At 34.4% G+C, this 15642-nt stretch overlaps 2 protein-coding genes and 1 long non-coding RNA gene across 4 annotated transcripts; 2 read left to right on the forward strand and 1 right to left on the reverse strand.

Annotated features, from left to right (window-relative positions):
- Positions 366 to 6416, forward strand: LOC109328315 (calcium-transporting ATPase 1, chloroplastic-like). 2 transcript variants are annotated; one of them, XR_002105422.1, is made up of 8 exons: positions 366 to 700; positions 1782 to 1836; positions 1917 to 3865; positions 4322 to 4480; positions 4866 to 5037; positions 5142 to 5440; positions 5853 to 6167; positions 6223 to 6416. XR_002105422.1 is itself a non-coding variant. In XM_019561726.1 (7 exons), the coding sequence occupies exons 1-7, from the start codon at positions 524 to 526 to the stop codon at positions 6099 to 6101; spliced, it is 3060 nt and encodes a 1019-aa protein (XP_019417271.1). In that variant the 5' UTR covers positions 366 to 523; the 3' UTR covers positions 6102 to 6416. The 2 variants fall into 2 exon arrangements, 1 of the variants encoding a protein (XP_019417271.1); XM_019561726.1 differs by having other exon boundaries at positions 5853 to 6416.
- On the reverse strand, positions 4923 to 5177 carry LOC109328316. The gene is made up of 2 exons (XR_002105423.1): positions 5085 to 5177; positions 4923 to 5054 (listed from the first exon to the last, which is right to left on the reverse strand). It is a non-coding gene; the product is annotated as an uncharacterized LOC109328316 (long non-coding RNA).
- Positions 9463 to 14992, forward strand: LOC109328599 (interferon-related developmental regulator 1-like). The gene is made up of 13 exons (XM_019562140.1): positions 9463 to 9631; positions 9735 to 9915; positions 11292 to 11372; positions 11727 to 11821; positions 11907 to 12022; positions 12125 to 12235; positions 12394 to 12503; positions 12951 to 13260; positions 13360 to 13437; positions 13516 to 13566; positions 13666 to 13752; positions 13888 to 13965; positions 14661 to 14992. Exons 1-13 carry the CDS (start codon positions 9622 to 9624, stop codon positions 14709 to 14711), a joined length of 1359 nt encoding a protein of 452 aa, XP_019417685.1. The 5' UTR covers positions 9463 to 9621; the 3' UTR covers positions 14712 to 14992.

The raw sequence follows: 15642 nt of genomic DNA on the forward strand, positions 1-15642 counted from the left end.
TCACTACTTATATAAGCATATAGTTCAGTGAATTAAAATCTAGGTGAACTTTATGAATATAATTTGTGAGAAACTCACTTCAACCCGACTAAGAAATAATGATCCTCTCCATTAATAGAGAGATAAAATATTGTTTTTACTCATATTTTCAATAACAAAAATGTAATTTTACGATAAATAAAAATATAAAAATATAAAAATGTCATTACACATTGTCTTTTTACGTTTAGTAGCTCACTGTCTCTATAGCATGGCAAGGGTGTCTTTGGGTTAGTGAAGTTGACCAACACAGTCTTTCATTTCTCAACTTTGAATCTTTTCCTCTGCACTTTCAAGCTTTTGTATGTTGCCAGGATCTTACTCTCTCTTTTCATTCATTTCTATTTACTCTGTCTTCCCTTACTTACTACACAAACAATAAAGAACTCAAAATACTTAAATCTAAGTCGTTTAAATCAATTCCATAAATCACTCTAAGTTTTTAATGCTTTGGTTTGAGTTTGTGTGAAAGCAAAAACAAGAGATGGAGGGTTACCTGAATGAGAACTTTGGAGATGTGAAACCGAAGAACTCATCGGAAGAAGCATTGCAAAGATGGAGGAAGCTCTGTTGGCTTGTCAAGAACCGCAAAAGGAGGTTTCGATTCACTGCTAATCTATCCAAGCGATTTGAAGCTGACGCTATTCGACGCTCCAATCAGGTACTTTTCTTTTTAGATATGATTTACGATAGAACATTATAACGTATTTAATCCATGTAGTCCGATCTCATGTAGTGGAGAAATGTTCGGTTGTTATTGTTGTTGCTGTTTCTCTTGCCAGATCAAAATAAAACTGCACTGCTAATCGATTTAACTATGTTTCATGTCCACAAATCTTAGTGTATTTTAGAATCTAAAAGTGGCAATCTGAAAGTATTTATAACTAATATGGTTAATTAGTTCATTTGATGTGATACTCATAAGTCATAACATCACTGCTCCATTTAAATGAAAGGCTGATCTAATCTCGAATCTAGCATTTAATTAATGGAATCCAATGATTAAATATTCCTTATTAGGTAGTTTAGTTCTATGTTTGGCTTTTCTGCTTGATTGTAATAATCTGGATGAAGAACCCTTAACTATACTACTAGGAGTATCCACAATATGAGAACTGCTAAGTTATCCTTCACTTAACCTTTGTCTGCAAAAGAGGGAACGAGAATGAGAGGAATGAATTCATACTATGGATCTAAACACCATACATGCATTAATCCTTTCCTTTTCCTCCTTACTGCATTTTCAATTCTAACTCTATCTAGCATATTATTGAATTAGTTTTTGAGGTTCTATTAGGATTGATGGGCAAAAGTAGTATTTACTGTTATTATTGTGTGGAAATGATTAAACAGCAATGAACAGTGTGATGAACTATAATCTTCAGTTAAGGGAAAGCTTTAACATCATGCTTTGTTGGGACTTGTATCATATCTGATAAATTACTACATTGTGCTGTACTTGAATTCACATATAATATGGCCAGCTATTCTTAACACATTTTGTCAATTCTATTTAAGTTTGAGATGATAACATTTTGAAATCCAAGTCATTGATTTTATGGAATTAAGAATTGAATCATGGAAAGATCGGAACATTTGTCTTCTCACTGTCACCGTATGTTGCTAGGTTACTCAGAAAGCTGTACTTTCATTGCAAAATGGGGTTTGAATGTTTGATTACTTAAACATTGTGAAAGTAATTCTTGAATCTCATTATTCCTGTCCTCAAAAATACCTTGTAGGAGAAATTCAGAGTTGCAGTGTTGGTTTCACAAGCTGCGCTTCAGTTTATCCATGGTAAGTAACTCAACCTACATTCATTTGGAAATTATTGTAATGGTTTAACTTTTACGTTCTAAGATCTTCAATTCCTGCAGGCCTAAATTTGTCTAGTGAGTACACTGCACCAGAAGAAGTCAAAGCTGCAGGTTTTGAAATTTGTGCAGATGAGTTGGGATCGATTGTTGAGGGACGCGATGTGAAGAAGTTAAGAATTCATGGTGGCTTTGAGGGTATTGCAGAGAAACTCAATACTTCAGCCAGTGATGGGATATCAACATCCGAGCACTTGCTGAATAGGAGAAAAGAAATTTATGGAATTAATAAATTCACTGAAAGTCCGGTCAGGGGTTTTTGGGTTTTTGTATGGGAAGCCCTTCAAGATACAACCCTCATGATACTTGCAGCCTGTGCCTTGGTCTCATTGGTGGTTGGCATCATAATGGAAGGGTGGCCTAAGGGTGCACAGGATGGAATTGGTATTGTTGCGAGCATATTACTCGTAGTGTTTGTCACTGCCACTAGTGATTATAGACAATCATTGCAGTTTAGAGATCTTGATAAAGAGAAGAAGAAAATTACTGTTCAGGTTACGCGAAATGGTTATAGACAAAAGATCTCAATATATGATATACTTCCTGGTGATATTGTCCATCTTAATATTGGAGATCAGGTCCCTGCAGATGGGCTTTTTGTGTCTGGTTTCTCTGTGTTGATAAATGAATCAAGTTTGACAGGAGAGAGTGAACCAGTGAATGTAACTGACCTTAATCCTTTTCTTCTGTCTGGAACCAAAGTTCAGGATGGATCATGCAAGATGCTTGTGACTACTGTTGGAATGAGGACCCAATGGGGTAAACTAATGGCTACTCTAAGTGAAGGGGGAGATGATGAAACTCCCTTGCAGGTAAAACTCAATGGTGTGGCTACCATTATTGGGAAAATAGGCCTTTTTTTCGCTGTTATAACTTTTTCTGTATTGGTCCAAGGACTGTTTAACCGCAAGCTGAAAGAAGGATCCCAGTGGACGTGGTCTGGTGATGATGCTATGGAAATTGTGGAATTCTTTGCTATTGCTGTTACTATTGTTGTTGTTGCTGTTCCTGAAGGTTTACCTTTAGCTGTAACATTGAGCCTTGCTTTTGCCATGAAAAAGATGATGAATGATAAGGCACTTGTCCGTCATTTGGCTGCTTGTGAGACGATGGGATCTGCAACTACAATCTGCAGTGACAAAACTGGCACACTCACTACTAACCATATGACTGTTGTAAAAGCTTGCATATGCGAGAATATTAAAGAAGTAGACAGCTCTATGGCTTCTCCCAATTTCTTATCTGATCTTCCTGATTCTGGTCTTGGAATTCTACTTGAATCAATATTCAATAACACTGGAGGTGAAGTTGTCAAAAATAAAGATGGTAAGATTGAGATTCTGGGATCACCAACTGAGACTGCACTCTTGGAATTTGGGCTATCACTTGGTGGTGATTTCCTCAGGGAAAGACAAAAGTCAAAACTTGTGAAAGTTGAGCCATTTAATTCTCTAAAGAAGCGAATGGGGGTGGTTCTACAGCTTCCTGATGGGAGCTTCAGAGCACACTGCAAAGGTGCCTCTGAAATAATTCTAGCTGCATGTGACAATTTTTTGGACTCAAATGGTGAGGTTGTTTCCCTTGATGAAGACTCCACCAATCGCTTGAAGGATACAATTGAAAATTTTGCTAGTGAAGCTCTCCGAACCCTTTGTCTTGCTTACATTGATATTGGTGATGAATATTCAGTTGAAAGTCCTATTCCTATTAGGGGTTTCACATGTATAGGAATTGTGGGCATTAAAGATCCGGTTCGTCCTGGTGTTCGAGAGTCTGTCGCCATTTGTAGGTCAGCAGGTATTGTTGTTAGGATGGTTACTGGAGACAACATAAATACTGCAAAGGCTATTGCTAGAGAATGTGGAATTTTAACTGATGGTCTAGCAATTGAAGGCCCTGAGTTCCGTGAGAAGAGTGAGGAGGAATTGCTTGATATCATTCCAAAAATTCAGGTACAGACAAATAATTAATTTTTTTGTTTTATTGACACTGTTTTAAGAACTAACTGCTTTGCCCAGAGTTTGACTTTGGAATGCAGGTAATATGGGGGTAAAATATGATTGCACTTGCTCATTGAATTAGATATTGTTATATACATGCCATAACTGTTAATGGAAATTCTCATCTGAAGTTTGTTTCCTTTTGCAGCCTATGCAAAATTGTTGTTCAGCATATATTTCATTTATATGTATTGCAACTCACAGTATATTGATTTAATACTGCCAACTAACTAAATGTATGCCGATTACCATTAAAACTAATATACTGATAGTGAAAAGACACCAAGGATGGACCATTATAAGATACTAGATGATTCTTGAAGCTTGAGAGTGAGAGTTTGGTGGTCTACGTTATCGTGCACTGAGAATAACTTTTCTCACTACCAACAAGTGATATTTCTGCTGCAGGTAATGGCTCGATCTTCACCCATGGATAAGCATACCCTGGTAAAATACTTGAGGACAACATTTGGAGAGGTTGTTTCAGTTACTGGTGATGGTACAAATGATGCTCCAGCACTTCATGAAGCAGATATTGGACTTGCAATGGGTATTGCTGGAACCGAGGTATGCCAGCCAACTCCATTGGTTGTCTCAGTAAAGGTTTTATTTTATTATAAATTTCAAAATTGTGAATCATTTTTGCTTGAGATATTCAATCCTACTTTTCATGGGCAATTAGACATCTCGGTATAGCGGTTATGTTTTACCATGCTTATTTTGCACTATTGAAGGTGAAATGTTATGTATTTAAGATAGAAAATGGCACTCTTTAATTTAGTCCATACAACAATTGGCTATATGTCAGGTCCAAGAGATGCTTACACTGCATTTACGTCACGCATTATATCAATTGGTTAATATGAAATGTCTCTCTATGATACTATTTTGTGCTAACTGTGTACTTTATGATATATTTCATAAAGCTGTTTTTTGTTGTTGACAATTTCAGGTAGCAAAAGAAAGTGCAGATGTAATAATACTTGATGATAACTTTTCCACTATTGTGACTGTGGCTAAATGGGGCCGTTCAGTCTACATAAACATACAGAAATTTGTGCAGTTCCAGCTAACTGTAAATGTTGTTGCTTTAATTGTCAACTTCTCTTCTGCCTGCTTGACCGGTAACCATGATGCTGTCCTTGTTTTTGTCATTCTTATCAAAGTTAACCTTCTTTGGCAGTATTTTTTGTCCTGTGTTTTTCTCATTCTTTGTATGAATTCCTAGGAAATGCTCCCCTCACTGCGGTTCAACTTCTATGGGTTAACATGATTATGGATACGCTTGGAGCACTTGCACTAGCCACTGAACCTCCTAACGACGACTTGATGAAAAGGTCACCTGTTGGAAGGAAAGGGAACTTTATCAGTAATGTAATGTGGAGGAATATCTTTGGGCAATCCGTATATCAATTTGTCGTAATCTGGTTTCTCCAGACAAGAGGAAAACTAGCTTTTCAACTTGATGGCCCTGATTCTGATCTGATATTGAACACTCTCATTTTCAACTCATTTGTGTTCTGTCAGGTGAACTAAAACCCATCATGACTCTTATCTTTCTTGTTCACCAATTAGCTGCAACTGAAATAACAGAAGTTGCTTGGATAGAAGTTATATGCATGAGCACATTCAGGGATGGCTTTAGACCTTAATTTTTTTGAAGCTGCTGGCTTCTTATGCTTCATACATTTTTAAGTGGTTAAACACATATTGAAGCAAAATGTGAACTCTGTTCCATCTGCATTAGTTGCTCTGTGGATATGATGCCATTTTCAGACTAGTTTGTTTTGCTTCTTCTCTCCCATCTTTCTAGTTAGTACATAGTAGAAATCTGTTTTTCTCTTTGTCAATGATATAATGGTCTGACTATGATTCTTTCTAACGTGCTCTCGGATTGTGCTTTTTGATTAAGTTCTCTGTTATTCAAATGTCTTGTTAGGTTTTCAATGAGATCAGTTCCAGAGATATGGAGAAGATAAATGTTTTTGAAGGTATACTGAAGAATTATGTGTTTGTAGCCGTCCTCGGTTGCACTGCCATCTTCCAAATCATAATTATCGAATTCTTGGGCACCTTTGCAAACACATCTCCCCTTAGTTTGAAGCAGTGGTTTGGTAGTGTTTTCTATGGAGTCGTTAGCATGCCAATTGCAGCAGCTATAAAGATGATCCCTGTAGGATCTACCTAAATTAATTCAGACAAATTAGGAACAATCTTTCTCATTTCTATGTTCTTACACGTAGGGTCTTGCTTGTTTCTCATTTCTATAAAATGTTGCCAATTAAACCAAGAGTTTTCTTGGTGGAAAGCTTTGTAGGCTAAGAAGTTCAGAGGCTAAATTTTGTACTTGTTGCTGTTTTTGGAGGACAACATGTATACATTTTTGCATGAGTTTCATCACATTTCAAAGTGCTTTATGTTATATAAACTAAAACCTTTCATTTGATGAAGAAAACTTTCAGTATACCTGCTGTAATTTCTATTAATTAGAATGATTTGTTTGAGTTTGTTATTGTTGTGAATTATGATGATCACCTAAAAGTTTCTTTCAATTTATTCTCTATGAAGTGAGAGATTAGTTGTTTACAACATGTTTTTTGTGTTTCTATACTATCATGCTAGCTTTTTGGGTTGTGGGGTGCATGTTGTGTTTGAATTCCTGATTGTGGCATCAAACTTTTCTTTTGGCTGGACTTTAGTATAAGTGTTAAATCATAATCAAAGCTTTTAAAATAGGAATTATCTCAATGAATGGTTATTATACTAATTCATGGGCATATTTAATAGGAAGCTTGACCATAATGTGTGATGATCATTCAATTAAAATATGTAGTGAGATAAATGTAAATTCAATGGTTTAGGATTTAAGCTTTTCCTCTTTCCCCACTTCTCTTTTCCTGTTCAAAAAAGATGCATTGGGTAACAAGGATATAGAAAAAATAAAAGTATTACATCTATATATAGATTTATATGTTGACAAATTAACCATTATAATGACATAGTAAGCAATTTATTAAGAGTTTAATGGGCATAATCTAAAAGTTTACGTTAATGATGTAACGTTTTTAACATTTAATCGTCCATCATCATTTTAAGTTCGTGATATTTAACACACTATGATATGGTTATCTATTGACAAACTAAATACTCTATTTGTACCCAAAAAAGTAAATAGTCTATTAATACACAGCTTTTTTTTTTCTGAAAAATTAATTTATTTAATCGAAGAACTTATGTGGTTATGGAGTGTCCCATAACATGATAACTATATCTCATCTAAATTTTATTATTTCCTTTTAATTAAATATACTTGACAAAATCGGTTGTACACCAATAATGTAATAATTAACTCTTAAGTAAATATAGGTGAATAATAATTAACTCTTAAGTAATTGATGAATGTGTTTTTGGTGTAAAAACTTTATATTTATTAAACTCAATATAGATTAGACATCTTTTGTAACTTGTGTTACATTTATTTATTATAGTGAAATCCTATGTCAGCAAGTTTAATCTATTTGAGTTGTTTTGGGTAATCTCCAATTTTGCTTTAACAAGAAATTCCTGTTAAGAGAATTCAAGGTTAATGTGAAAACTTACACGCAAATAGTTTTTAACCTGTAATGAAACATTGTGAGACTAACATTATATAGCATAATATATTTATTACATAAATAAGATTTTAAGGTAAAATATAATATTAATCCTTTAGATACAACAATCACAGGTTGATCGAGAAAAAAATGATTACCCCAGTTCCACATTTTAATCATGTAAAGAAATATATAAGAGTTTTATATATAGTATTGTATCATTCCATTTATATTTAATTATTATTAAATTTTCAATGAATGAATGATAATTTATGTATAAATGTGTATAAATATTTACACTAATAATAATATGGTATTGCACCCTTATATGCACGTGAATAATGCTTTTTAGAATCATATATATTTTATTCCTATCCTCATGCATTCTTTCTAGTTAGTACCATCAGTGGTCACCAGTATATAGGATGAAGATATATGCTAACGTAGTATAATATTTGCATAATCAAATACGTCACACGTTCCCACTAAGTTACGTGTCCACGCACCAATTATAGGAACCACAAGCATACCAAATATCCACACCCCAATTTGCACTATTAAATTCGTAGAAGCCTCTCTCTTTCATGTTCTTCATGAATAATAATAGAAAAGCAATTCACTTACTCTAAGATAAGTTTTGTACTCTAATAATTTCTCAGTCCCTCTAGTTTGGTGGGCGCCGGCCAGTCTTTCGACCAGATCCCCCTAAAAACCGTACGTGCAGGCCACGTAGATAGAGACTAAAACTTGTGCGGGATAGGGGCGGATGTAGCCAAGTGGATCAAGGTAGTAGATTGTGAATCCACCACGCGTGGGTTCAATCCCCGTCGTTCGCCCATCAATAAATGGACCATTTGTTACGGAGACACAAGACAAACCTAGAAAGAATTTTTTCTTCAAGTAATCTCAAGGCTTTCAAAGGCATCCAAGCAATGAAGCTGACATAGCTTTAGCCATTGGACTACATCCATTTATCCTACCTAAAGATGATAACTCCACTACTTAATTGTGCTACTGGATGCTTCTGATCAATAGAACAGGAACAGGAAGAACGAGGGAAAAAAAGCTTATGATGAGCATCTATTTGAGTTGAGCTCGGGCTATCGAAGAGGGGACCGAGAAAAAAAGTATCAGTAACAACTGGGTTTATTGCGGGACAGCTCATGATGTTCATATCGATCTATTATGCGCCTTTGCATCTAGCATTGGGTAGACCTTATACAATAACTGTCATAGCTCTAGTGAACTTTTTTTACTCTATATCCTAATTATCTATTCTTGAGAAAATTCAATGGTTTAGATTTACTTACTAATTTGAACTATTAAATTTTTTTAAAAAATTAATGACTAAGATGTAGAATAATTTTTTTTACTTACTCATAGAATAAATAGATCGCTTACCATAATAATAATAAGGGTTAGAAACCGAAAGGAACAAAAACAAAATAATAATTAATTAGAACACATATTCTAACTATAAAATATGTCTTATTAGTTAAAAAAATAATTTAAATTAAAGTTTAACTATTAATATTTTTTAGATAAGCAATGGATGGAATGGAAATGACATATTTAATAGGGCAATCCTTCCATAATTAATATGGAGAAAGAGAGAAGATATTGGTAGAGGAGTCATAAGTAAATATATCATTAAAAACTTATTGTGAAAAATTACAAATAATATTAAACTAATATTTATAATTAAATATTTTTTGAATATTTTTTTTACACAAAACTATTTTTTTTGTTTAACTAAAATCAAATTATTTTAGGATGTTAGACATTTTGGTTGATATGTAAATTCTATTAAGTCTTATGATACTAACTCAATACATGGTTGGTAACTAACTTTTTAAAAGATATTGATTAAACATAAAAATAAATAATTTATTATATCCTAATATAAATAGTTAATCTAAAAGAATCTATTTAGTCGGAGATAAATGTTACATATGAATAACCTTGAATCTCTCGTACGATTTCTTCCAAATTTGCATTCCCTTCCCTTCGATTGTGTTTGTTCTTGTCTCATACCTACTCAGATTTCTATTCCATTCCATTAATGTAACACCTTTCTCCTTTATACTTTCAATTATATCAAATCGAAGCGTTATCATGGGAAAGCGTAAGCATTTTCCCCTTTTCTTTTCCTATTTCATATTATAATTATTATATTAGGGTTTCTTCGTATTCATTAAATTCAATTACTGGTTTTGTTATGGTTATAGGTAACTCTCAACGGAAAAGTGCTGCTGCTGCTTCTGCAATGTTTGATAGCGATGATGATAGTAGCGTCACTTCTTCTTCAACTGCACGCTCTGATCTTATGTCCCTCTCTGGAACTGAAGATGTTCAATTTGATCAAGATTCTTTGCTTGATCAAGCTCTCGATGCATTAGATGAGAAAAGGTTCTATTTTTTACTTTGATTATATATTTATCAACACAAATTTAGATGAGAAAAGGTTTTGTTTTTGTTGGTTAAGGATGGGGTGAATTGTTTGTGGTTGTGGCCTGTGAATGGGGGTGTAGGTGTTTTTGGTGCGAGTGGGGTTGGTTTGTGGTTGGTACTTTTCCTCATAGAGTTTGGCTAAGGCAACAGCCCTCCCTAATGCCGAGGGTGCTTGTACAATGACCTCCCTGCGAATATCCTCTTTGAGTCCACTAATAAAGCAATCTAGAAGGGCTTCAGCACTGACCCCTATCACACGGTTTGCTAAATTGGTAAACTCCGAGTTATACTGCGTGACCGACTCTGTTTGAGTCAATTTAAAAAGCATGGAGTGAGGACAATCAAATAGTGAAGGTCCAAACTGGGATTCAATAGCTGAGACCAATATAGGCCACGTTTGGAATGGAGTGTTTTTGTTAAGCAATTGAAACCAGGGAATAACATCACCTTCCATGTGCACAGCAGCAATAGTAATTCTATCCATGTCAGGGGTGTTATAGTACTCAAAAAATTGGTTTGCCTTAAAGATCCAATTTAGAGTATTAGTGCCATCAAATTTGGGAAAATCTAACTTAACCGTTCTTGGCTGAAAAGGGATTCGGTTACCGTTAGAGTTCTGCAGATTTGAGTTCGTCCCTAAGGCGGCGATGCGTAAAGCCTCCATGTTCTGCATCAGATTGTCCATTCCAGAGGTGAGTGAAGACATGCTGTGATCTAACCTGGTAAAACGAGCCATGTTTTGGTTGTCCCGTTGGTCAGATTGAGCTATTTGCATGTCCAAGGCATCAGAGATTCGCTTCACCTCAGCTGCTAGATCCTTCATGCGTGTATTTTCCGCCATTAGAGAGTCAGTGAAAGCACCAATGTAACAGTAACCTTCATTGAGCTTAAAACAGTAAAGTATTTAAGTAAACAATGGAGAAATACCCATAATGGGGTTTGATTGTATTGATAATTGCAGTACTTTAAAGAAAAATCAGTACAAGGAAGAAAGCCCAGGACAGAAAGGGATTTCGGAACAAGGGGAATATCAGAGGGAAGAAGGTTCATACATCATGCTGCCTCCTATTCCTACCCTGTGCTACTAATATAGATTTTGCACAAATCCCTCTAGCATGCGGTTGGGCCACCTTTCTCTCTTGCTTTTCCTCACTCCCATGTCCTTAATTTCAGCATCTGCTGCCACGTGTTCCTGGCCCATAACAGAATTCTTTATGGCATTGTCTATTGTGTGTCCGTTTGTATTATTTGCCTCCTGCACCTTCGTTACACTGAGTTTTCAGCTTTTTTTGATAATTTTATGGTAATTATTTTTTTTGTTTGGAGGAATATAGGAGTTCAACGAGGGAGAATGCTTTTTCATCCATAATTGAAGCATTCAATAGCAACATGCAGCATCAGTTTGTGGAAAAGAAGTATTTATCTCTTCTCTTGTTCTATCTTTTTGCTTATGTTTGTTATACCTTCATATTTCCTAAATTATATAGAGCTGGGTTGGTTAAAGTGATAAACAGCTTCATTAAACTGTTATCAAGTTTTTTTTTAAATAGGTTGTGAAGAACTTACTAGCATTAGTTTCTCTGATAAATTATGTAGAATAGTTAGGCATAAGCTATTTTTGTAGCTTATGACTGCTTTCACTAGCTATGTTTTCATAAGCTTGTTTCCGTAGGTTTCTAACCAAGTTATCAAAAAAATCAATATAATTTAAGATGTATTCATTCCAATTGCAAACATTTGTGTAACCGTGAGGTGTTTTGGTTTATTAGATTTGCTACCTTGTTACATCAATGTCTTGCTTCAGTCAAAAAGGGATCCAAAAAGGCATCTTCCAAGGAAATAGCTTTGGCTGCTCATGCCATTGGTAAGATTTTCAGTGATGTAGACTTATTCTATGCTGCCTTCACTTTTTTGGCTATTTAATTTAATATGTTCTGATTCCTTTGTAGGTTGTTTGGCTTTGACTGTTGGATGTGGCAACAATGCACATGAAATATTTGAAGAATCAATACGTCCCATTGATGAATCTCTAGCATCTAAGTCAGATGTTTCAAAGATGCCATCTGTAAGTATGGAAATATTACTGAGTCTAATGATTACCTTTTTCCTTGTGATTCTTTTGAGTTTGATACTGAATCTTCTATGCTCAATGCCATTTATTTCATAGTTACTGGAGTGCTTGGCTATAATCACTTTTGTTGGAGGCAATGATCCCGAGGAAACAGAGCGGTCAATGGATATAATGTGGCGAGTGATCCTTCCTAAATTAGGCTCCAATGTAGGCACTTCTTTCAACTATACTAATTGTTTTATTTTCTGATCACCCTTGTTAGTAGGATCGACTCCAAATTTGAAGACAATAACCCTTTTTATTTCTATATTCATGTATCAAATTTGTTTTATTTAGATTTATTCGCCAATTGTTTCATTGTTTAGGTAGTTTCAGTCAAACCATCTGCTCCATTAATAACTGCTGTGGTGTCTGCGTGGGCTTTTCTTCTCTCTACCGTGAGCAACTTGAAGCTAAATTCAAAAAATTGGCAAAAGTAAGCTCATTTTGTTCTTGTGTGTCCATTGTCATTCTATTCTTGCACTAGTTTTATGTAATGTGCCAATATGATTTCCATGCATCTTGTTAAGCCTTTTTAGATAGATAAATTATTTGTCTAATTAATGCTGTAGATGACCTTGGACCACTGTTTCCAAAACACTTAAGAGCTGTCTATTCACGGTCTAAATTGTTGTAATAGTGACCCCAACTTATTGATGCCTTCATTTGTTTGTGAATTACAATAGAGAGAATGAAAAAAGTTGGGAAGTGTATATGATTAATTACAATAGAGGGCAATCTTATATTTTGATGATTCTGGCATTATTTTGCATGAATTATTTAAGGGATTTATTTATTTTAGGTAACTTTAACCTAGTTATGGTAGGTAATTTGGAGTCCCCAGATATAACTTATTCCTTTTGTTGTTGGTGACTTGATGCAGTTCAATATCCTATTTATCTACTCTTCTAGACAAGGAAGACCGGTCCGTACGTATTGCTGCTGGTGAAGCACTGGCTTTAATTTTTGAGATTGGAGTTATAGATAAATATTCTGCTGAGTCTAGGAGTGCAAGTGTTACAACTGAAGAAGAGATCAAACCACATGAAAGTTACATATTCTTACAAGGATTGAAAGGGAAGGTCATAAATCAATGTAAAAGCCTTGCTATGGAGGCTGGTGGAAAAGGCTCTGCTAAAAAAGATCTCAATAGTCAGCGGAATTTGTTCAGGGATATCTCAGATTTTTTTGAGGTATTTGTTTTATTGTTTAAAAATAATATTATCTTAGAATGGAATATTTGTTGCTTATAGAGCAGAGGGTTCTGTACTGATCTTACTTTGTGATACTAGTATGGCTACTCTCCTGAAATCTCAATGAAGATTGGGGGTGATTCACTGCAGACATCGTCATGGTCCCAAATGATACAGGTTTTTCATGCATTCTCATAATTTCATTTGCAAGATCTCTTCTATCATATCAGCGTTTTAACCTCTAGATTTCTGCAGTTGAATTTTATCAAGCACTTCCTTGGGGGAGGGTTCACTAAGCATATGCAGGTTTGGCTTTCTCTTGCATCTTTCTTCGGCTAGCTTCTAATTTTGAAAAGCTTACAATATTGGTGATCACATATTTCTCTTTTTCCCTTGTCAAATTAGGAAAATGAGTTCCTTCATGAGGTCTTTGATTTCACACCAAAGAGGAAGGGTCTGAATAATGTACATAGGATGTCTGATCTTGAGAAGGTAAAGTTTGTTTGAGTGATTTTGGCCATTATATTGCATTGTTGTTACTGACTATCATATTATCTGTTGACTTCTTTATCCTCTCTTCTGTCTCTTTTACTTGTCATCATTCACTGATCTGCCTCATTCTTGCAGAGAATGTTCAAGTCTCCAAATTCGGCACTGAACAAGGCTAGGACCCAATTACTTGATAAGCAGAGGATGTTAACTGAGGTTGGCATCCTTTACCATATAAAAGAATACTCGCTTTTATCTTCCTGTTTTAATGCTTAATTAAAAATAGGGTACTTAAAATACTTATTTGAAATCTTGATAAATATGATAAAGTTTTTTGCTGCAACAAAGAAATGGATTTGATGTTATATATGATAGATGAATGACATTCTCCTATATGTGTGCACCCTGTAGCTGAGGCTCTTTAGCATGCATTTAGCATGACAATCTTATAGTAGTTTAGTTTATTGACTTGGTCAAATAACTTTGTAGACTGTGCATTATAGCTTTTGGAAGTGGAGATTGCAGTTTTTGGAAAATAGCCTTTAATTTTTCCAACCCAATATAGCATTAAGCATCCTTTTAAGTACTTTAACAAAATTCAGCAAGCCGTGCAATTGATTTTGTCAAACTGTCTGAATTCATCCAGCTAATTATAAAACTGTAAACATTCAGTTACAGTAAATTTAAGCTACAATATCACAATCCCCCAGCCATAAGCTATAAGTGAAGTTTGCCTAACAGATCCTAATTTCAAAATCAGTGTTTTCCCGCAGTTTCTATATTTGGTCCTACTTATAAGTAGCTTTGTTTAATTATGTCATGTTCTTACACATAGTAGTTTAGCTATAATTGGCTTACATACACTGTACTGATGCTTACTTCAATTATTTCTTCTGTTAAATTCATTACAGGGCAGAAAGGTAGGCCATTATGCAGTCAATATGGTTGATGACGAGGCGTGAGTTTGAGTTCGAACAACAATCATTTTAGTTTGATTTGGAGATTCAATGGCTCATTTACTATAATATTCATTGCTTATGCTCTGCAGGTCTTTTGACTTGATCAATTGTAAACTAGACCCGCGAGACATAAGATTTATAATAATGTGATAATATCCTTAAAGGGAAAAAATAGTATGTTATACATATCTTTATAGCATCAAGAGAACTCTGCATTTTGTCTGCGTATTTTAATGCAATAAACCAAAATCTGTTGAGAAAGAGTGAATTGTAGTTGCACTTTTGAAACCGGCGAGGAAAAAATAGGTAGCTAGCCTTATGATAAGAATATGCAAACTTTTCCAAGATTTTTGGGAGTCAATTGTTATTGCAGAAGCAAATTCAGTCAGCTATCGGTTGTTGATATTGTCAAATTACACATTGAGAGGATTATACATATTAATTACAAGCTGAAAATTGAAAATTAGTAAGTTACTATAGCAATCTATTTAATAAATAGGTTTTCCACTTTTTATTTAATAGAATTAGCTCACTAAACATGAATGATGTGAAAATGAATTCACTATTTATATATATGTGGCAAACACTGTTTATATTTATATATCAATCATCCTATCAGCATAATCAACAATTGATATTACATAATAATATGGAACATAAACACAATTAATATCTTAATGAAAGAACAACAACTAAAATACTACTGTATGTAATCAAATATCATAAAATAAAATATATAATATAAAAACAGAATGAAATCTCAACAAATAGAATAAAATTTGTTGATACAGATGAGGTTTACTCAAAAAACAAAATATGGTGATAATGATAACAAAAAAAAAGGTGATAATGACAGGTTTTTAAGTATTAAAAATGGGTCATGGCTCCTTCAAAAATCTTCAACACTAGGCGCAATTAGGATACTTACATTGAA

This window comes from Lupinus angustifolius, chromosome LG15 (assembly GCF_001865875.1).
Source record: "Lupinus angustifolius cultivar Tanjil chromosome LG15, LupAngTanjil_v1.0, whole genome shotgun sequence".
Lineage (NCBI taxonomy): Eukaryota > Viridiplantae > Streptophyta > Magnoliopsida > Fabales > Fabaceae > Lupinus > Lupinus angustifolius.

Excerpts from the sequence above, each read along its gene's own strand:
- LOC109328599 (XM_019562140.1), top strand. Across the intron at positions 9,916-11,291 it reads GATGCATTAGATGAGAAAAG|GAGTTCAACGAGGGAGAATG; the intron begins GTTCTATTTTTT and ends GGAGGAATATAG. Across the intron at positions 13,567-13,665 it reads GGTTCACTAAGCATATGCAG|GAAAATGAGTTCCTTCATGA; the intron begins GTTTGGCTTTCT and ends TTGTCAAATTAG.
- LOC109328315 (XM_019561726.1), top strand. The coding sequence starts at position 524 with ATGGAGGGTTACCTGAATGAGAACTTTGGAGATGTGAAACCGAAGAAC. Across the intron at positions 3,866-4,321 it reads ATATCATTCCAAAAATTCAG|GTAATGGCTCGATCTTCACC; the intron begins GTACAGACAAAT and ends TTTCTGCTGCAG. Across the intron at positions 4,481-4,865 it reads TGGGTATTGCTGGAACCGAG|GTAGCAAAAGAAAGTGCAGA; the intron begins GTATGCCAGCCA and ends TGACAATTTCAG.